Genomic DNA, 20,136 nt, shown 5'->3' on the forward strand with positions numbered 1-20,136 from the left:
TGTCCTTTAGAAAACAAACCCTTTTTCGCCTATAATAATAATATAATAAAAATGCAAAAGTTGCTACTATTCCTTATGAATAGTGTTTTTTGGTGCTATTACATAGGTGCCCTTAATTTTAATGAATTGCCTACTTTGCCCTTGCTTAAGCATTTGCGTTTTGTTTGCCATGTGTATTGGGGAGTACAGCTGGTCTTTATGCCTTTTGTTGTAGTGATAGCTGGGGTAGCATTGTTCTTGCAAGAGATGGTGCTGACTTTTGGGGATTCGGTTTGTTTTATTGAATTTGGTTTGGTTTGGGCTTTCTGTCGCTCTGGTTTTCGGAGGCTCTGGCTGGGATGATGAGGTCTGGAAGGAAGATGGCTTCGTCTGGGTGTTTGTTTGAGAATGGCTGGTATATTTTTCTACTCTTTTCGCTTTTCTGGTTTCCTATTTTACATTGCATGTTAGCTTTGGTTAGGATTGCGATTAGTGTTTGATGTGTTTGAACTGGAGTAGCTTACTTGGGCGCTACTTCAATGTCCTTTTTCAGCAATTTTAAAAAGACTTGGGGATGACTTTGATGTACTTAGTTTGTCACATATTTCTAGGGTTATGAATGAGTGCCCTGGTTTACGACTGCCTATATATAGAGTAAGGGGGGTTCGTTTTGGGATGTAGCAGCCTGTTCATCCTCAATGTCACTTTCTCTCTGGTTGTGAATGATTTGAGTTTGCTCTGCAGAGGTATTCGTTTGAGAGTTGGTGCTTTCTTTTAAATACCATTAGGTTGCCTATTGTACAATCTTGCAGATGTAATTTTGGACTACATATTTCAGATTCCCTGACAAATTGAACTCTAAATTCATAACTAACTACTAAATCAAGATAATTAAATTGGGTCAATTTAAGAGTGTTTTTTGGGTGAATGAGTTGTGCTCTTGTGAGCATATATATGGCGATTCCATTTAGAATTGAAGTCAATTATGATTTAAGTTCATATAATTGATTAAATTATTTGCATGATTCATTACCTGTTCGTTGTATTTTGTTTATCATTTGACAGATACTTTATATTCTGTTTATCATTTAGAATTGAAGTCAATTATGATTTAAGTTCATATAATTGATTAAATTATTTGCATGATTCATTACCTGTTCCTTGTATTCTGTTTATCATTTGACAGATACTTTATATTTTGTTTATCATTTAGAATTGAAGTCAATTATGATTTAAGTTCATATAACTGATTAAATTATTTGCATGATTCATTACCTGTTCCTTGTATTCTGTTTATCATTTGACAGATACTTTATATCTGCTTTGTACATGCTCTAATACAATGACATTGTAAATTTTATCTACACAGCTCTGACAGCTATTCTAGAATTAGGCTTTACAATTTTTATTACTTAGAATCCATTTTGTGTGATAATTATAATGGAATTAATGAATATTATTGTTGATCTGATTTGGTTAGTTGGTGAATTGCCTTTGCATATAATTTCCTTTGGTGAATTGGCTGTGTATAATGTTCATTTTTGTTCTAACAATGGTGAATGTAATAGCTAGATAGATGGATTTATATATTTTTAACTTATTTCTTCTTGGGGTTACAGGTTTGCTGGTAGCATTGTTTGTGGTGTTGCTATTGGAGTTTTTCCTGTTGTGCTGTTCGTAGAAAATTTGTTAAGGTAATTTCTATGATTCCTTTTAGGTACTACGTGTTGTGTAGTGATTATCATGCTTTTCACGTGTTCATTCCATCCTTTTAAAAGTTTATGATGCCTTGTTATATGGAAGTGTCTTGTTTTGATGTGCATTTACACTTGTTAGTAGTAGCGTGTATGGGTTCGGTATTCGATTTATATGTATTTATTTTTCATGTGTTGTATGCACTGCTGTTAAGTCGCGTGCTGTGATTAGGTGCTCTCTTTGCATCTTTTTTTCCTATAGATTTTGTTACGTGGTATAGCTAGGCTTTAGTGGTGTTCCTTGGGAGGTGAAAACCTGTGTTGTGAATACTTTGTCCTGAACAACGATTTTGCCATTACAGGTTATGGCTAGACGTTCGAACAGAGTCTTTGTTCCTTTTCAGCCTCTTTTGGAAAAGGTTGTCGCTTGGCTGCAGTTTCCACCTCCGGCGTATGGATTCATAGATACCACTAAGAACAATGTCTTTGTACGGGTTAATAAGCCAAACTCCCGTGCACGTTTCATTTTCTACGGTGGAGATGCGATTTCAGTTGAAGAGTCTCGTGAAAGAACGGCTCACAAGGCTGTGAAGAGATTGATTTGTCGCTTTAGTGTTCAGGTGTCTGATTTCACATATGAGCGCATTAAGATGTATCGTTTATGTGTCAAGTTATATAAGAATCGATGCACGGAATTAGTGCAGGACAGAGAAGACTTGAGTCGCATTCGTGCAGAGTGCAGCACAAGAGAGGCTGTGACATCTAATGATGTTCATGTTTCGGTTGATTTTGCACAGGTTTTGGGGGTTTTAGTAAGAAAGACCGGTGTCACTATAACTGCCATTGAAACTACTAAGTTAGAAGGACATGGCTATATGTCTTGGCTAATGGTTACCTGCCCTCATAATAGTATTGCCATGGAGTGCATTTTTAGTGAACCTTGTCCTGAAATAGACATTGCTGAACAAAGGGTTGCAAAGAAAGCATGCTTCTTCATAGCTTCTGTGTTTAATCTAGAGATAGTTGATGCTAACTATGGTGCAGCTGTGAAGATCAGTGAGGAGTGTTCCTTAATAAGGGAGAAGTATTTACTTTTGAAAGGTCATCTTGACTGTTTGGAAAGGAAATCTAGCCAACTTGAACCTGTTAATTGTTTGGTGAACGATGAATGTGTTACACCAACTGCTGAAGCAAACCAGATTCCAGTGCTAGCTCTTCCACCGACTCTTTCAAATAAGCGCAGGATTGCTTTGAATGAACTATCTAAGACTGGTGTGGAAGTGCAGACTTCTGAACACCTTGTTACTGATGTGGCAGATTTAGAGACCATTTACAAATGCGCTAGGCTTGATTAGTTGTTTGATTAGCTATGTACTGTGACGCTAGCTGCCTTTTGGATTTAGGTATTTAAGGCCATGTATGTAGTTCCTATGGTTGTGTTTATGGTGTAGCATCTCTATTAGTCAGCTTTTGCCTATTAGTTATTAAGGTATCATGGACATGGAGTCCTTTTTGCTGTAATGAAACTGCTGTTATGAATGTATTGCCTAATATGGCTTTTTAAAATGAATGGAATTATTAATTGTTTGTTGTTTAATGTTGCATACGTTCTGTATGTTCTGGTTTTCCTTTTTGCCATTAAAGAGTATACTTTGTTTATTGCTTTATTTTTTTTTTTTTGGGGTTTTCTGGTTTCACAGCTATGACAGATTTCACCTGAAGTTGCTATTTGGAGATTTTACTACAGTCCAGCTTTTACAAATTGATCTGAGGGTGTGAGAATGGGTATTGTCCTAATTATAATTGTTTATATTTAAATATGTTCTATGCAGCTGGTACTTGCATCTTTTGCTATGTAGGGTGATTGTTACCTGTTGTATAATAGATTGTCGATATGGCATAGCTCGTCTATCTCGGAAGAGTTGTAGCAGATTAAATAAGCTCACACAGAGGGTATCACAATCAGCATTTGCTAGGTATATATGTTTGTCAGAGTTACATTGTTTAAGATAAATAAATAGCATTGTGTTTAGGGGGAAAAAAAACCAAAATAACTATAGCTTTACATACAGCCCTTCTTTACCGGATAATTAGTGCGCTGCTACGCAGTCTCGACAAAGCCGAACATCAAAGCGGCAGAAATGTATACAGGAACTGCCCACATCACAGCCAACTAGGTATACGGTGTTACTTGCTTAGGTGCATTTATATTTCCTTTTGCTATAATGCATGTTTATTTTGGGTAGTCGCATGCTTGCTTTTAGACTGGTGATTCCTTGTGTCCAGGCTGTGCTGCACATAGAGTTTCTTTATGCTTACAAATAGTTTAATGTTTGGCATTATTGATTGTCAGGATTTGTATATATGGTTAAATAATATATCCTAAGTTTGGTGCAGGGAAGTGCAAGCGATACCAACTGCTTTTTCCAAAAAAACTTCTACACACTATCCTACAGAAGGTAAAAGGATATAACAATAATAGATATTGTATGTTTTCCTATCGTTATTGTTAGAACTTAGCTTATATGTTTGTTTGGTTGTATTTGTTTTCGATTTAGATGTTCTTGGTGCTGCTATAGGCCGACAATTACCAGCAGCTCCTTTCAGGCTTTCTGTGCCTTTTTACTGTGATAAATGTGGTGCAAAAAAGTTTATGTTTGAATTGTGGAAATGGGGACATAGAGATAGCTGCATCTAAGTATCCTTCTGAGCTTGTTTACCTGTTCACTTCAAAGGACGAAGTTGCTGTGCATTTTAGGAAATATGCTAGATTGTACAATAATTTGTTCGCATACAGTTCTCTTGGGGGTCACTATTATGCAAGCACTTACAAAGGAATTTATGTGTTCAAATTGCATGGCCAAATGTATCATTTTGTGTCGCACTTATTGGCTAATGATAACAATCCCAAATATCTACAATTGTACTTCTATGATGGCCAGCATGAAGCACAAAATAGGTTGGGTTGTTTCCCTGTAATAAGAGAGGATGTGGTTAGTATCCTTATGCAAGTATCCGAACGAAATCCTTACGCTATGTTCTTTCGGTCTTTAAGAGACAGAGTTATTCATGCGGATACAACAATTGTTCTTAATAAAAACCCGGTACTTGATCAACGGGTTTATAATGCTCCTTCTGTTGATGATGTTGCTGTAATATGGCCAGAAAATGCTTCATCTAGCCAAACCTTGGGTCCTCATATATTAGTAACTGGAAAATCTGATGAGTCTCATCGAATTTACCATAATTATGGTTGCTATGATCCTCTTCAGTATCCTTTGTTATTTCCTCGAGGAGAATGTGGCTGGACTCAAGGTCTTAAAAAGAATTCTCATCCGAACAGGAGATTGGCAGACTCGATCCCATATCCTATAATGTCTTGTGCCGTTCATACTGCTGCAGATTTAATAACCGAGGAAGAAACACGTAACTAGCTTTGACTTTATATGTCCGATTACGCTTATAGAGTTTGCCTTTGAATATTGCTTTCATTTATTACTTATTTTATGGCCTTTTTTATACAGGTGCAAAGAGGCAGAACACTAGAGCAGACAAGTTTATTTCTCCCAGAGAATATTATGCGTATAAGTTGCAGATTAGGCCAAATAACATGCTTTTGCGAGCAGGGCGATGCTTCCAACAATATATAGTTGATATGTATGTCAAGATTGAAAATACAAGGCTTGATTACTTTCGTAACAATCAGGAATCAATAAGGGCTGATCTGTATAAGGGTATTTTGGATTCGCTAGATTCTGGGGAAACTCTTGGTTATAATGTTGGTCGTAGAGTTATTTTACCTCCGACTTATATTGGTGGCCCTCGGGATATGAAGAAACGGTACCTAAATGCTATGGCATTAGTGCACAGATTTGGTAAGCCAGATCTTTTTGTTACGATTACCTATAACGCTAATTGGCCTGAAATTAAAGCTGAACTAGCTACTGGTGACAACACAGGACAGACCAGATTTAGTTGCTAGAATTTTCAGAGCAAAAGTACTTGCACTAAAGAAAGAAATCATGGAGAAAAAAATATTTGGAGAAGTTGCTGCAATGGTATATGTAATCGAGTTTCAAAAGAGAGGTTTGCCCCACGCTCATTTCTTAATTATTCTCAAGCCTAAATACAAGTTGAAGTCTCCAGATGACTATGATCGGTTTGTTTGTGCTGAAATACCTACTTCAACTAATCTTACCTTGAGAAGAATTGTTCTGGCACATATGGTGCATGGTCCTTGCGGTGCACTGAATCCAGAATGTCCATGTATGCGCAAGGATGGCCTAAAGCTAAGGTGTAAGAATAAGTACCCTAAACAGTTTTGCAGTGAAACAACTAATAATAAAGATGGTTATCCTATCTATCGCAGAAGAGAAACTGGAGAAAAGGTAACCATAAGAAATGCAGAGCTAGACAACCAATGGGTTATTCCTTACAATCCCTATCTTTCCTTGCTATTTGATTGTCATTTGAATGTTGAAGTATGCTCGACAATCAAGGCAGTTAAGTATTTATACAAGTATATATATAAGGGTCATGATAGAATTTCATACAATGTTGTGCCTTCTACCGGTGATTCTGTAGATGAAATTGACCAATATCAATCAGGGAGATGGGTATCTCCTTGTGAAGCTGCATGGAGAATATTCAGTTTTGATCTATTTGAGATGCACCCTGCAGTTTTACCTTTGCAGGTTCATCTACCTGATATGCAAACTGTTCATATTCGTCCTCATGAAAGACTACGTTCTGTTGTTTCAGACTCTAAACGGTCAAGAACTCAGTTAACTGAATTTTTTGCAATGAATGCTGCTTCTAAAAATGGATTAGGATATTTGTATGGTGAATTCTGTGAGCATTACACATGGCATCAAGGTGATAAAAAATGGAAGCAAAGGGTCCAGAACAGAATTTCAGTGGGAAGATTAGCATTCGTCTTTCCTGCAGAAGGAGAACGGTTCTTTCTAAGATTGCTTTTGTTAAATGTGAAAAGCCCTAAGTCCTTTGAAGCTTTGCGTACTGTGAATGGTTGTCTTTACCCGACTTTTCAGGAAGCTGCTCTTAAGCTTGGCCTTGTAGAAGATGATGATGCAGCCAATTCAACACTGGCTGAAGCTTGTGAGACTCATATGCCGACTGCCTTACGCCGGGTATTTGCAACAGTGCTGATGTTTTGTCAGCCAAGTGATCCTGCAGCTCTATGGAATACCTATTATCCTTTCCTTGCTGAAGACTTTTCTCACAAGTTTCCAAATCAATTGTTGAAAATACAACAACTTACAGTCAGAGCAGTGGAGCAACACCTTGAGGCCATGGGAAAATCTCTTGCATTCTTTGGTTTGGAGGAACTGAATTCCCAGGTCAGTGATGAGTTCAGACGTACAAAAGACATTTTAGATGCTCTTGATGCACCGATACCAGAAGAATGCTTAAGCTGTCGTTCAAAGCTAAACCTTGCACAGAATGCTGCTTTTGAGAGTATAATGGAACATGTTATGCAGCAAAAAGGTGGAGCTTTCTTTATTGATGGCCCTGGAGGTACATGGAAAACTTTTCTGTACAATGCTTTATATGCACAGATACGACAGTTGAACAAGATTGTTTTACCTACAGCTACATCAGGAATTGCCGCAGCAAACATTCCTTCGGGCAGAACTGCTCACTCAAGATTCAAAATTCCAATTAATGATGAAGGTTCTTTAGCGTGCGATGTTCCCAAACAAGGTAGTTTAGCAGCATTGTTAAAGGAAACTACCTTGATAATATGGGATGAGGCTTCAATGGCTAAAAAGCAAAATCTTGAGTCTTTAGACCTTTTATTACAGGATATATGTGGGAATAAGTTGTTGTTTGGAGGAAAAGTTGTTGTTTTTGGAGGGGATTTTAGACAGGTTTTGCCAGTGGTTCCTCGGAAAACTATGAAGGAAGCAGTAGAGGCAAGCATTGTGACTTCATATTTGTGGCCCAAGTTCATCAAATTTAGTCTAACAGAAAACATTAGAGCAAGGGAAGATCCGTTCTATTCTGCTTTTCTGCTTGCTTTAGGTAATGGTGAGCTACAGCAATCGGAAAATGCCTTTATCGAGCTCCCAGAACAGATTGTGCAGTGCAACAACAATTTCACAGAATTAGTGGGTATCGTTACAGAAACAACATTTCCAGAGATTGTTCATGGGCAATTTGATTGTGCGGTTTTTGCTCGAAAGGCTATTCTCACACCCATGAATGACGATGTGGATTCTATAAACACATTCATGATTGAGCAATTCTCTGGACATGTTGTTACATACAAGAGCTTTGATGCAATTCTAAATGATACATGTAGTATATATCCTACAGAATTCATTAACAAGCTATGTCCTGGTGGAATGAGTCCGCATGAGCTTGTTTTAAAGGAAAATTGCCCTGTTATACTGTTAAGAAATTTGCTGCCATCTTCAGGCTTATGCAATGGTACCAGGCTAATTTGCAAGAAGTTTTTCCCGAATGTGATTCAGTGTATTATAGCCGTTGGCCATTACAAAGGGGAAGAGGTGTTCATACACAGAATCAACTTAAGGCCTTCTAGCTCTGTCAACTATCCATTTTTGTTTGAAAGGAAACAGTTCCCTATAAAGCTAAGCTTTGCTATGACAATTAACAAGTCTCAAGGGCAAACTCTACAACAAGTATCTGTTTATCTCCCACGACCATGTTTTTCCCATGGCCAACTTTATGTTGCATTATCACGAGCTAAGAAGGCAAAAGATGTTTGCGTTTTTACAAAAAATGCTGGAATTCAGTGTTCTGCAAATGCTGTTAAGAATGTAGTGTCCTATGAGCTTTTACGTTTAGCAGGCATTATTGCAAATAATACAGACCAGTGTAGCTAATCTTTTGCCTTACTCAACGCATATGCAATTGGATCGAAGCTGGTGTTAGCAAATCTCTATAGGTACACTTTGGACTAAGTACATTCTGTTAACCAATTAGTTTTCCAGATTGTCACATCAAAAGCCTGTTACCATTCTAAGCACTTTGGACTAGATCTATTATTGAATGGTGAATCCAAGACTAACTGATTTTTGTTCTGTGTGCAGTACCATGAGCCTGAAATTGATAGTATCAAAAAGTACAAAGTAGGCTTTGCTTCCATGAGAAATGCCTTTTCCTGAAATCGTCAGAGATAGTTGGTGGATTCGTCGCTCAGAATTTCATTTTAATATATGTACATGGTGATTGTTTTTTTTCGTTAGCATGCTTTATTGTGTAAAGGAAAGCATGGTGCTTCCTGAATTTTATATAAGTAGGACAGATTTAATATAAGAATATATGAAAATCTAGGTGATCTAAGGCCTGACTTGGCAGAATATACGTTTCAGTTTTCTAATGCACCAGAGGAAAAACAAGAGGAAAAACACACACACACACACACACATAAATGAAGCAGAACTTATAATAATCTTGAATGTATGATACAATCAATTGTTTGTTTGTGGCAGGATTATCTTGATTTACAATGATTTAGTTTTCAGGGGCTAATCGAAGAATTGAAGATATATATGCTGCTATATGATAGAGCAGGCTATGCAGATAGTGATCCAAACCCTGAAAGGTCACTCAAGAGTGAAGCATTAGATATCGAGCAACTCGCGGATCAGTTAGAGTTAGGACCCAAGTTCTATGTGATTGGGGTGTCAATGGGATCATATCCTATTTGGAGTTGCCTCAAGTATATACCACACAGGCAAGTACTACGCTTTGTTAAGAGTTGCATTCTATGTTAGGAAACCATATTTCAATTCTGATCCCTGAATAGTTATCCCTGAATTGTTTTCCTAGAAGACAGTAAATTTTAGTAGCTTTCAATTGATATACAATAGCCTATATGTGATCATAGTGTTCATGGAAAAGTGAAATAAACAAAGCATTAGTCTAAAACTAGTTGAAAATGGAATCTTGCTCGTTTCATTTTTTGCCCTTTCATAAGTCTTGACAATCAGGTTGTCTGCCACTCTGCCCTTATTGGAACTGATATAACTGGCTTAAAATTTGATTAATAACCAACCTGTATGGCGCAGTAACTTCTTATTCTTATACGTCTGTCAAAGCTTGCTGAGAAATTATCGATGTTTATCTCTTTCTTTTTCTTGAGCATTGTTTCCTGTATTGGCTGTACCAAAACCTTATCTCACTTTAAATTTGTGAAATGATATTTGTGCAGGCTGCAAGGTGTAGCTTTGGTGGCTGCAGTTGTCACTTATTCCTGGCCCTCTCTCCCTAAAAGCCTAATCAAAGACAACTTCAGAAGAAATCTTGTTAAATTAACTCTTTTTGTTTTGAAACATATGCCAAGTTTACTATATTGGTGGATGAACCAGAAGTGTCTCCCTACGGCAAATGTAATGGAGAAGAATCCTGTGTTTTTCAGCGAAAGAGATCAGGAAGTTCTGAAAAGAACTCCAGGATTTGAGCTGCTCAGTGAGGTACATACTAATTCAGAAGTTAATATTTCATATACTAATCATGACCCATATTTTTTGGACTTTTCATTTTACCTCAAGTAATCGACCAAAAAACATGATTCTTTTCTTAAAATAAGAAATAAGTCTAACACCCATGTCTCAATGATGCACACAAGTCTGAGAGTGTTCTAATGGTGACTATGGTGCTTTTGTCTCTCTGCTTTCCCCCCAGCAGAACAAAATAGAGCAGAGAAGTATATTTGATAATCTTCGAGGTGACGTATTGGTGGGACTTAGTAAATGGGAGTTCGATCCATTTAAACTGAGAAATCCATTTCCCAAAGACGAGGGATCAGTTCATCTATGGGTAGGCTATGAAGATAAGGTTGTTCCAGTTGAACTTCAAAGACATGTGATGGAAGAATTACCTTGGATCAAGTACCATGAAATTCCTCATGGCGGCCATTTGATTGTATATGACACTGAAGTATGTGAATCCATCGTAAGGGCACTCTTGCTCAACGAAGAACCTGCAAAATATATACCGTTACCTGGTACTCCAAAGCTGATAACAGCATCATAATTTTTTAATTTTTTACATTTTTTATCAGTTGCACACTTGCACCTATTCTCAATACTTGAATTGGTGATGATTTGTGAAGAAAAAAGTTCATGATTTATGCTTCAGCTTACTATATTGTGTTCAACCATAATACTATCTAATACACCTTAGAAAGTGATTTGTGAATTGAATATGTAGTCACTTGTAAACTGTTCATCTTGCTGCAGCACACTAAGCACATTGTAGATTAATTTCGTAAGAATGTACTGAATAGCTAATTTATTAACCCTGACCAAAAAAGACACGAGCTTGCGACCTAGGGAAAAAATTTCATGCACAGATTTTTGTTGATTAGGCTCTATACTTATTTGCATTATCTTTCTAACTTTGCATTCTGCTGCTCATATACTTAACGCTATTAGTGCCTTATGTGCTTTTACGTTAAATAGGCATAATTCAAAGCACTCATATGTTGCTTTGCTAAAGGCAGAAGGCGTATAGATACACGCTGCTCTTAGTAAAGCTTTAAAGGTACACTAAAGTGAAGCTTTTATACCTCAATTGATAAATGCATACCTTGACTCTTTTTCCACTGTCTTTTTTTTCAATGAGATCACCAATCTTTGCATCATATTGCAGTGTTTGTTTTGCAGAACTAGGACTATTGCCTCAAATAATCGCAAGCTTTGGGTGAGTGTCCGCTGCATAGCCCAGTGAGGTTTCTTGGATTTTGTTTTTCCTTTTTTATTCAGCTTGTGAACTACAGATTCTTGTTGAGGGTGCAGCCTAACAAAAACAGTAGGGTCTATAAGTCTTGGAAGACCATCCAATAAAGCATATGTAGTAGTGCACTATTTTGCTTATCGTCTCTCTCAGATGCTTGATTACAGCTTCATTTCTTTTCCAGATCTCTTCCTTTTTTCCCTTGAAACTTACATGCTGTCATTTGATTATGTATCTAGATTGTTCTTAGAACAATTTTATAACTTGGGTTTGATCGAACTTTTTAAACTACATGATACATAGCTAAAGCGTTTGTGTTCCTTTGTTGTCGCCCATGCATATCATCCATGGAGCCAACACAAAGTTTTCATTTGGCTTGTAAGAAGAATTCTGCAACTATTTTTCATTTAATTGGCCTTTCATGCGTACTATTTTTCTTTTCCTCTGATATAATTTGCTTGACATACATGCTAACTACTAGGAAAGTAAAGCAGGAACATTGTTTAAAACTGTGTGGTACATGGTTGGCAATTCTGAACACCTGTTATGCAGTCATTTTATAGCTACAAATAAGTAGAACTATCTTAGTGTGTAGCTTTGTTTCAACTGCCAATTTTGGAGTTCATTTAGCAAGTCTGATAATATTGCTCTGCGATTTCAGTTTCTTACTGTAAGTTCTCCAATTGTTCCAAGAGACATTATCCTCAATCTTTTATTAATTTGTCGGACATTATCCATTACTGACACTAAATTATCTTCACAGCAGACTCATCACCTTTCATTGTCCTGCGATTTTTCCAATTAGATGATCAGCAGTATGGATGAAGACTTTCAGGATATTGTTGGTATCAGGTCAATCTTTTTTATAGCTTGAAATATGCAGAGTTGACCTTTCTGATCATCCTTTCTTCAAATCTGATGTCTTCTTCAGTAAAGGCTATAATTCGTAGTATTTATGATTAATTGTTTTAATATTGTTAGCAAATGAATTGTTTTGAATAGGAATTAGATTATTATAAGCTGCATATAGTAATCATGTGAATATCTGCTTAATATTGACCATAAATTTTTCTGAAAGATATCCACCATTCTAGAAAGAGAATTTCTGGATATGTTTGTAACCTATCGACTCAGACCTTCTGAAGCTGCTCATTTCAGTTGTTATATGTCATACGCTAGGCCGTGTTACCAGCAATATCTCTTTTTCTGTTGTTGCCTACACTATTAAAAGTGACACTTTAACTCTGATTTCTCTTGGGCAGACAGTACGCTACAATCCTTCCGTGTATTGTCTTATAAACTTCTGAACTACCAGTTTGCGTCTATATTATCTATTGTGATAAGCTGGTCTTTAGAATAGACACTGAATGCGTAAAATATAACTATATTTGTATTGATTGTCTCTAATTCTTAATATGTGTTTCTCTTTCCTATCATGCAGCCCTGGAGCCCTTTTTCAATGGTGCTGCTATTCAATTCATGCTTGTTCTGTGCAAAGTAGGTAATTTATGCTTGTTCTGATACAGAAAAAGTTGAATTTGAGTAATTTATCGTGTTTTTTGGGTTGACATTTTATTTTATTAGTAGCATTATTGTCTGATTTACAGGTTTACAAGTGCACTTCTATAGTTTTATCTCCCCTTTCTCTTTCTTGTTCTAATTGGATCAAATTTCATCTAATTTTTAATATGAATAGCTTACTTGTTATTTTTCCCCTAACTTTGCATTTTGTCCCAATATTTTATCTTTAAAATTTACTTATATGCATATGATGTTTGCTGTTGAACTTTATGTTGTGAAGTTAGATATTGCTATTATGAGTGACTAGAGGGTAATTGTTGTTTCGTGCTGTTGCTGCTGTCATTTTGGTGCTGCATGTTACCGCTGTTCTATTCGTTCAAAAAAGTCTACCTGAAGTTGTTTTTGGCTCATAGTCCCTTCATCAATGTTTTAGATCTCAAAAAGTTATTCGGTCTAGGCTCAAGAATTTCTTGATTTGGAGTTGTGTGGTAGGAGTTATGCCTTCTGGAATTTACTGTGGTCTGCTGCTTTGGTTCTATTGCAGTGGCCTGTGTTGTTGTGTTGAGTTGGTTGGGGTGCTAACTCCTATTTATTTTGTCTTCCTGTCCATTTATCTACACATTATTTATAAAGTTAAAATGTGGCCGCTTTTGATTAATGATTATGTGGATAGTGACTACTTGGTAATTTGCCAAAGCGATGAGGATTAATGTAAGTGTACAAAATAGAGATTCGCTTTCTCAATATTCTAAAGCTAGGACCTTATTTATTTTTTTGATTAAGATAGTTAAATGTCTGAGTGATTATTTTCTTAGTGAAGGTTGCTAAATAATTTGCTCTGACAAGCAAAGCAGTCAAGAACCCTCGCCTTACGTCTTTATCCAGCGGATTCTTGTATACAAACTATTACGAATATCAAATGGTAACTTGCTGAGTGCAGGTGTTTCCATGGCTTCCTTGACTGAGTTATCATTCAACTGGCTTGACTTCATCAGCACTATGATTTTAAATATGTCCTTCACCTACAGGAGTATCTACTCAATGAAGGCCAGGGTTATACGTCTACTGCAACTTCTTTGTATCTGCATTTGGCTTACACTTTCTAACAAATTAATGTATTTGGCTTTCACTTCCTAACAATTTTTCTTTCCTTTTTCAGACCAACATGGACAGTACTAATCTCTATGCCTACATTTCCATAATTGCTCCTTTTGTGTGCCTTCCCCCTGCAATAATTATAAGTACACCAAAATGTGTTTATTCAGCAAACCTTCTATTCTGTTTTCTTTTGCTATATTTGTGATATCTATCATATGCTGCACACCAGTACTAATCTTCTTCTCTTGTTTATTGCTTTAGTAACAGTCCCGGCTTGTTTCACACGGGTTGCAAAGGTTTCAGTTGTACCATGTCCTGTACAGTAAGCCACTTTCAGTCTTCCTTACTCATGTATGCTATATTGCTATACAAATTCAGTACTTTGATGCGTGACAAAAATGCACCGGAATAGGATATGATCACTTTTCTAGATTTACCACGTGTAAATTAAAATTTTAGTCGATCTAATATTATTAAGTGTGAAATTATACTGCTACGTTCATTACATGTTAGTTGTACGTGTGATGCTTATTTTCCCCTGCCTAACACGTAGCATGTACAATTTGAAATAATATATAGCAGATATTCTAATAACATCTACTACCTAACAATACCAATTGTGTTCTTGATTCTTCTCTTGATTTAAAAGTTGGGCTGTGTTAGGTATATAAATAAAATAGGAAAGGCTTTATTGGGCCCAGCCCAAACTAACATCAACAATGCTAAAATAGTTGAACGAAAATATACAATCAGTAAGTTTGCAATAGGAGGACAGCTCACTTCATAGAAAAAAGATAGATAGTACAAGTCAATGCTACTATTCATGGTAAACTAATTAATTAAATATATCAGTTGTACTTTGCTTCTTTTTAAGCCACAAAAAAAAACTGTTATTATGCATTAACCAATAATTGCATTTTATCTTAGCCATAAAATCTTAGTTACTTTTTACTTATTATCTAAGGAAAGAGTTGCTTAGTGACAACTGAATGCTTGCTAGCTGTACACAAATTAAAAATAAAAACAAAAAATCACTATTTAGAACAGTGAATATGTAAAAAGACCTAGGTTAACTTGCTCACCAACGCTGCCTATATATACCAACTTAGCTTCTGCTTTTTGAAGCATCAAATAGTTTTCTGTGCTTTCATTCCTTAGTATGGTATATTCTTCTTCCTTTCTGAAAATTCTTTTCTTAGCTTTGCATCAAGAGTTGTTAATATCACTACAATTCTTTCCTAATTTCCTCTGAATAATGGATATGATTCAATTTTCTAAAATTCTTTTTCTTAGCTTTGCATCAAGACTTTGCATGATAAAATAGTCTCTAAAATTCTTGTTTCATTATTATGATATACTTCAAATTTGCATGTATAGTAACGTAGTCTTTGCTCTAACTAATATTTAAGGGTTTAACTTACACTTTTAACCTTACATTCTCACACTGTATTTGTGGATTTTCTCATCCTATTTTATTTATTTTACTGCTTTTATTGCTTTATTATATATTCTTCATGCTTATAATTAGTAATAAAGACAAGATAAAGTTTTGTGCTGCACTTAATTATTACAAGCTTTTACATTCAATTTGATAGTAGCTTCTTCAGCTTAAACATAAATCTAAGTGCTGGATCTACACCTATACTATATTCTATTTCTTGCTTATATACATTTGTTTACTATTTTGCTTGATATGTACACAGACCATGAATACACCTCCCAAAATGAAGCTTGAGCCTGTTTACTTGGATGAGCTTACTACGCAGAGTAAGGATTACAAGGTGAAAGTTACTGTGACTGAAAAAGGGAGGGCTCAACCTTCACCAAAAAAACCTGGTGTGATATTTCAGACAATTATCTTGGAGGATGAGAAGGTAATTATGCTTCTTTAGAACTTGTCAACAGAAAATATATAAAATATGCTATTACATTGTAGAGATCTAGCTCTATTGTTAGATAGACATCCTGTTATTGCTATAATCTTTTTTGTTGCTAAGGAAGCAATGGCAGTATTCACGAATATAGATAACCTGTATTAAAACACATAAAATTGGTAAGACAAATTATCATCATGCTATTAAAATGTAGTCAGTTAGTTCTACTGTTAGATTAGCATCTTATTATAGCTATACTTTCTTGTTGTTAGTTTAGCAATATAAATATTCAAGAATACAGAAAATCTGTTGTTGAAAAAAAATATGTGTATCATATTTTTATCAAGTCACTAATATAAACTGAATTAGACTTTTTCTCTCCTCTTCCATTCAAAAAAAAAGTATTGAATTTGGTATTATAACACAACAAAAAGAAAGTAATTAATCTTGCTGTCAAATGGATGAATGACAATGTTTTTTTTTTTTGATGAGCATTAAGAATAAACCTTAGGATAATAATAGTCTAATTAGAGGCAATGGTGCAGTATTGCCTACTGCTGATATAAAAAAAACTCATCTTATTGGCCACCATTAAGCTTGTCACATAAAATTGATTTCACATTCTTATAAATAAGCAGGTTATTTGATAATTCTATAAAGCTATGGATTTCTATGTCATAAACTTGTCATTAATTAATATGCTAAACATGTACAAAGATGCATGATTATACTTTGTACACTTTTATCCTGTCACTAATTAGTATCCTTAATCTATGACCAGAAAAACAAGATGCGTTGTGCTCTCTTTGGAGACCAGATTGAAGCATACGAAGATGTTCTTAAGCCGTCTGGTCAGTATGAAATATCCAAAGCTCCTATAACTGCTGTGGATGACCAGTACAAATCCAACTTCAACTTGGAAGAGCTTCCTTACCAAATGACCGTTGGACAGCAAACCATTATCCAGCGCCTGAATCCGGAAAGTGGTCCCATCGAGCCTAAATATCAGCCTTTGTCAACTATTCTGAGATCACCTGATCCAAATGGCAGATTTGGTAATGATTATTATACATCTTTTAAGTAAACTCTAAAGTATTTATACTACCTACAAGGCTTTTGCTATTTTCCATGTTATCTAAACTCGACTTTTAAAATGAACCAGATATTGTTGGTGTGGTCCTGTTTGTTGAAGAAGCACCAAGGATGATACCTAACATTCGTGGTCGTGATAGTCCAGTCCGAGAGATATATGTTACTGACACAAGGTAACAAAATACTTTCAAGTGTCAGCTTGATATTACATCTTTTACTCAACAAAATGCCTTACATAACTTACAATATATGATGTATGATTAATCAGCCAAGACCATGCTATGACAATCTCAACTTGGAACGATCTTACTGGAAAACCTTGCAATGCTTTAAGTAACTGGGCTGAAAAATTCAATGTCATTGGATTCACTGCACTTAAAACCCGGCATACAAGAGGTCAAGTTAATACTTTTGGTTTACATATTCTAATTACCATCGACTACCAAATATCTAACCTATCTACTGTTTGCTTATAGGATTTACTCTGAATACTACTATGTCTACTAGGATCATTATGAATCCTAAAGGACAGAGAGCAGATATGCTTCGGGAATGGTAATCGGTCCACTACATTTACTATGAATATACAATCAAAGTTTGTAAGAATAAGAAACTTATTAACGCTTACTTTCTGTTTCAGGGTTAAGCTGTACCAGCATGTCTTGCTAGATAGACAAGAAAGGATTTTGAATGTTAGATACCCAGGGACTGAAAAAAAAATCGTAACAGTTGGTGAACTGAGAAGCAAAAAGGTTTTCCCTTTACTCACTACTTTAAATCAGCACAAATTCTGCATGCTAAAAAAAGTTTCAAAAGATATAACAGTCACAGGACATCTTATATACAATTACTTATATTCATGCAGGCAGCTAATGCAACTCCAGATGAAACAGCTTGGATCAAGGTGACTATACCAGAAGCTGATTTGCAAAGAGTTAATGCATACATAGGCTGCCTTGGTTGTGGGAAACGAACACATCTTGCTTTGGGAACTCACTTCCCTTGCATTTCATGCAAAAAAGGAGATACTATGGCTGCTCACAAGTATAATTCTAAAACAATGCAAATGTTATATTTGATATTGTAAATGTATTTTAGAAATCCACTTCATTTTAGTGTATGTGCTTGCAGAGTTACTTTCAAGTTCGAAGCTGCTGATCATAGCGGAGCTATGTCATTCACAACCTTTAACGATGATACAGAAAAACTTTTCCGAATGATAGCATCTGAAATCTGGAATATGAAAACCTCTGTAAGAATCCATATCAATGGCATGCTATTTCATTCTTTGCAAGTCTATTTGAACTCTGTCTATTCTTATTTGAATTGCTATACTGAAATTGAGTATAAATAGTTTGCCAAACACCGTAATTGCTGTAATAATAAGCCTTTACTAATAAAAGTGAAGTCACTTTAGTTTTAGCTTACTCTTATGCATTAGCTGTGGCTTTTGTCAAGAAATATTCAGCCAAGTTTAAACAGGCATTCATCATATATCTGTCCACATTTGAATAATACTGCAGTCTTAAACAGATATTGGATAATCTTGGTGTCACCACTTAGTCCTTAGTATCTACTAAAACTAAGATCATGTATAGAATATATGGTTTAGCCCACTGCTTTGGAATTAAATCAAAATGAAAACCACTTACCAACTTACCCTTTTCTTTTATACAATCTATTTGTGCAGTATACATATTCATTATCTTGCACTTACTTTTTTTGAGACATTTTCAAAACCATAGGGAAATTTGGAAGCATTCAAGGCTGTATAAGAAATGCTATCGACGAAACCTTTCTTCATCCAAGTAACTCCGACCCTAGAATTAGCCAGGAATAGTGTCCTGTTATGGACTTTGAAAGCCATAGAAGTAGAAGATGCACAACCTGAGGGTCAAGTCCTAGGTTCATCATCTGCTAATCTTAACAAGGACCAGAGTACCTATGCAGCTGACAAAGGACACATAGCAGAACAAGCATTCATGAGTGAGGCTACAGCTTATGCCAGGAAAGACTTCAACATCTCACCAAGCACAACTAAGGCTCATGGCACAACATCTCACCAACTCAATGCTGATTACAGTCAAGACAATACAGAAACAAGTGATGAGGCTCTTGCTGAAATAGCCCAGCTTCATGAATTTCAGCTAGCTTTTCGAGCGTTTGACACAGATTGCTTTGATATTCCAATTCAGCAATCAAATAAGGGAATTACAATTTCAGAGCCACTAGCTTCAGTCACCGAACTTCCTACATGGAACAAACTTGCTCGCACAAGAAGCAATGTCAAGAACAAGGAACCAATGGCTGTTGATGAGACGGAAGATTCAGAAGATGAAGACCCTGTTCCTAGAAAGAAGTTGCGAACAACACTGTTTAAAGAACCTGCTGAGAAGGAAAGTTCTGAGGACAAAGAGTAATTTGGAAGCATCTTCAACAACTCATGAATGAAAATAGCTTTAAATATATAAGTATTAACCATATTTTGCTTTAAGAATATTAGTGCTAATCAATCTATGAAGAAGCTTTTGGATGTTTAGAAGGAACATTTTGGGCATCTTATGTTCCCTATAAACATCAGATATGTATATAGTGCTGGCCCTATGTAATAAGACTGATATGAAGTAGCAATAGTGTCTTAGACACCCTATCTTAGTAAACCTTGAATCTTTTGACGTGTACAAAGTAATGGTGGCAGTTAAAAGCTAAGAACATTGTAAGGTACCTATATTGTACTTGCTTGTATCCTTAAATCAGGATACCTATTTATAATATAAACTAAGTAGTTATGATTTCTTGCTGTCAAGTTTTTCTTTACTGTTATTAACACACACCTTTCTAACATTACAGGTTATAACTTAGGCTATAAATTCATTACTTAAACGCATTGCTTATTCCTTTCCTATTATAGCTGATCTGAGATTTACAAGCATGTAAGCTCTCACAGCCTAGAACAGAAATCATACCAATGTACAGTTTAATGAAAGTAAGCTTATGGAATAGACTTTATTACGCATCACCAAAAAAAAATTTCATTTATTTAACATGAAGGCCAATATGTCATCACATCAAACACAAAAAGTTCAAATACACGCAACATAGAAGCCTTGATCCAAATAACAGGGTTCAGATTCTTAAATTAATCTAAT

General features: G+C 35.7%; 5 protein-coding genes across 7 annotated transcripts; all 5 read left to right on the forward strand.

Moving 5' to 3' along the window:
• Positions 1-18: 18 nt before the first annotated feature.
• LOC145601234 (uncharacterized) lies at positions 19-4,133 on the forward strand. Of its 3 annotated transcripts, XR_014104366.1 has the most exons (6): positions 19-394; positions 1,599-1,673; positions 3,374-3,458; positions 3,559-3,649; positions 3,746-3,850; positions 4,071-4,133. XR_014104366.1 is itself a non-coding variant. In XM_081657205.1 (3 exons), exon 3 carries the CDS (start codon positions 2,039-2,041, stop codon positions 3,026-3,028), a length of 990 nt encoding a protein of 329 aa, XP_081513331.1. In that variant the 5' UTR covers positions 19-394; positions 1,599-1,673; positions 2,036-2,038; the 3' UTR covers positions 3,029-3,264. The 3 variants fall into 3 exon arrangements, 2 of the variants coding, with proteins under 2 accessions (XP_081513331.1, XP_081513332.1); XM_081657205.1 differs by lacking the exons at positions 3,374-3,458; positions 3,559-3,649; positions 3,746-3,850; positions 4,071-4,133 and adding an exon at positions 2,036-3,264; XM_081657206.1 differs by lacking the exons at positions 19-394; positions 3,374-3,458; positions 3,559-3,649; positions 3,746-3,850; positions 4,071-4,133 and adding exons at positions 404-725; positions 2,036-3,264.
• Positions 4,134-4,198: 65 nt separating this feature from the next.
• Positions 4,199-5,655, forward strand: LOC145600416 (uncharacterized). Its single transcript, XM_081656314.1, has 3 exons — positions 4,199-4,204; positions 4,253-5,099; positions 5,198-5,655. Exons 1-3 carry the CDS (start codon positions 4,199-4,201, stop codon positions 5,653-5,655), a joined length of 1,311 nt encoding a protein of 436 aa, XP_081512440.1.
• A 40-nt stretch (positions 5,656-5,695) lies between these two features.
• LOC145600417 (uncharacterized) lies at positions 5,696-8,545 on the forward strand. Its single transcript, XM_081656316.1, has one exon. It carries the CDS (start codon positions 5,696-5,698, stop codon positions 8,543-8,545), a length of 2,850 nt encoding a protein of 949 aa, XP_081512442.1.
• Positions 8,546-9,121: 576 nt separating this feature from the next.
• LOC145602933 (uncharacterized) lies at positions 9,122-10,759 on the forward strand. Its single transcript, XM_081659075.1, has 3 exons — positions 9,122-9,399; positions 9,877-10,138; positions 10,353-10,759. The coding sequence occupies exons 1-3, from the start codon at positions 9,215-9,217 to the stop codon at positions 10,698-10,700; spliced, it is 795 nt and encodes a 264-aa protein (XP_081515201.1). The 5' UTR covers positions 9,122-9,214; the 3' UTR covers positions 10,701-10,759.
• Positions 10,760-12,872: 2,113 nt separating this feature from the next.
• Positions 12,873-18,872, forward strand: LOC145601995 (replication protein A 70 kDa DNA-binding subunit B-like). The gene is made up of 11 exons (XM_081658102.1): positions 12,873-14,176; positions 14,283-14,343; positions 15,725-15,895; positions 16,677-16,950; positions 17,058-17,160; positions 17,256-17,383; positions 17,464-17,542; positions 17,628-17,739; positions 17,853-18,031; positions 18,119-18,239; positions 18,733-18,872. The coding sequence occupies exons 2-11, from the start codon at positions 14,332-14,334 to the stop codon at positions 18,760-18,762; spliced, it is 1,209 nt and encodes a 402-aa protein (XP_081514228.1). The 5' UTR covers positions 12,873-14,176; positions 14,283-14,331; the 3' UTR covers positions 18,763-18,872.
• The last annotated feature ends 1,264 nt before the right edge of the window (positions 18,873-20,136 follow it).

Source organism: Chenopodium album, chromosome 21 (genome assembly GCF_948465745.1).
Source record: "Chenopodium album chromosome 21, dcCheAlbu1.1, whole genome shotgun sequence".
In the NCBI taxonomy this organism is placed as follows: Eukaryota; Viridiplantae; Streptophyta; class Magnoliopsida; order Caryophyllales; family Amaranthaceae; genus Chenopodium; species Chenopodium album.

Excerpts from the sequence above, each read along its gene's own strand:
- LOC145601234 (XM_081657205.1), top strand. The coding sequence starts at position 2,039 with ATGGCTAGACGTTCGAACAGAGTCTTTGTTCCTTTTCAGCCTCTTTTG.
- LOC145600416 (XM_081656314.1), top strand. Across the intron at positions 5,100-5,197 it reads AATAACCGAGGAAGAAACAC|GTGCAAAGAGGCAGAACACT; the intron begins GTAACTAGCTTT and ends TTTTTTATACAG.
- LOC145600417 (XM_081656316.1), top strand. The coding sequence starts at position 5,696 with ATGGAGAAAAAAATATTTGGAGAAGTTGCTGCAATGGTATATGTAATC.
- LOC145602933 (XM_081659075.1), top strand. The coding sequence starts at position 9,215 with ATGCTGCTATATGATAGAGCAGGCTATGCAGATAGTGATCCAAACCCT. Across the intron at positions 9,400-9,876 it reads CTCAAGTATATACCACACAG|GCTGCAAGGTGTAGCTTTGG; the intron begins GCAAGTACTACG and ends ATATTTGTGCAG. Across the intron at positions 10,139-10,352 it reads GATTTGAGCTGCTCAGTGAG|AACAAAATAGAGCAGAGAAG; the intron begins GTACATACTAAT and ends TCCCCCCAGCAG.
- LOC145601995 (XM_081658102.1), top strand. Across the intron at positions 15,896-16,676 it reads TTATCTTGGAGGATGAGAAG|AAAAACAAGATGCGTTGTGC; the intron begins GTAATTATGCTT and ends ATCTATGACCAG. Across the intron at positions 16,951-17,057 it reads TGATCCAAATGGCAGATTTG|ATATTGTTGGTGTGGTCCTG; the intron begins GTAATGATTATT and ends AAAATGAACCAG.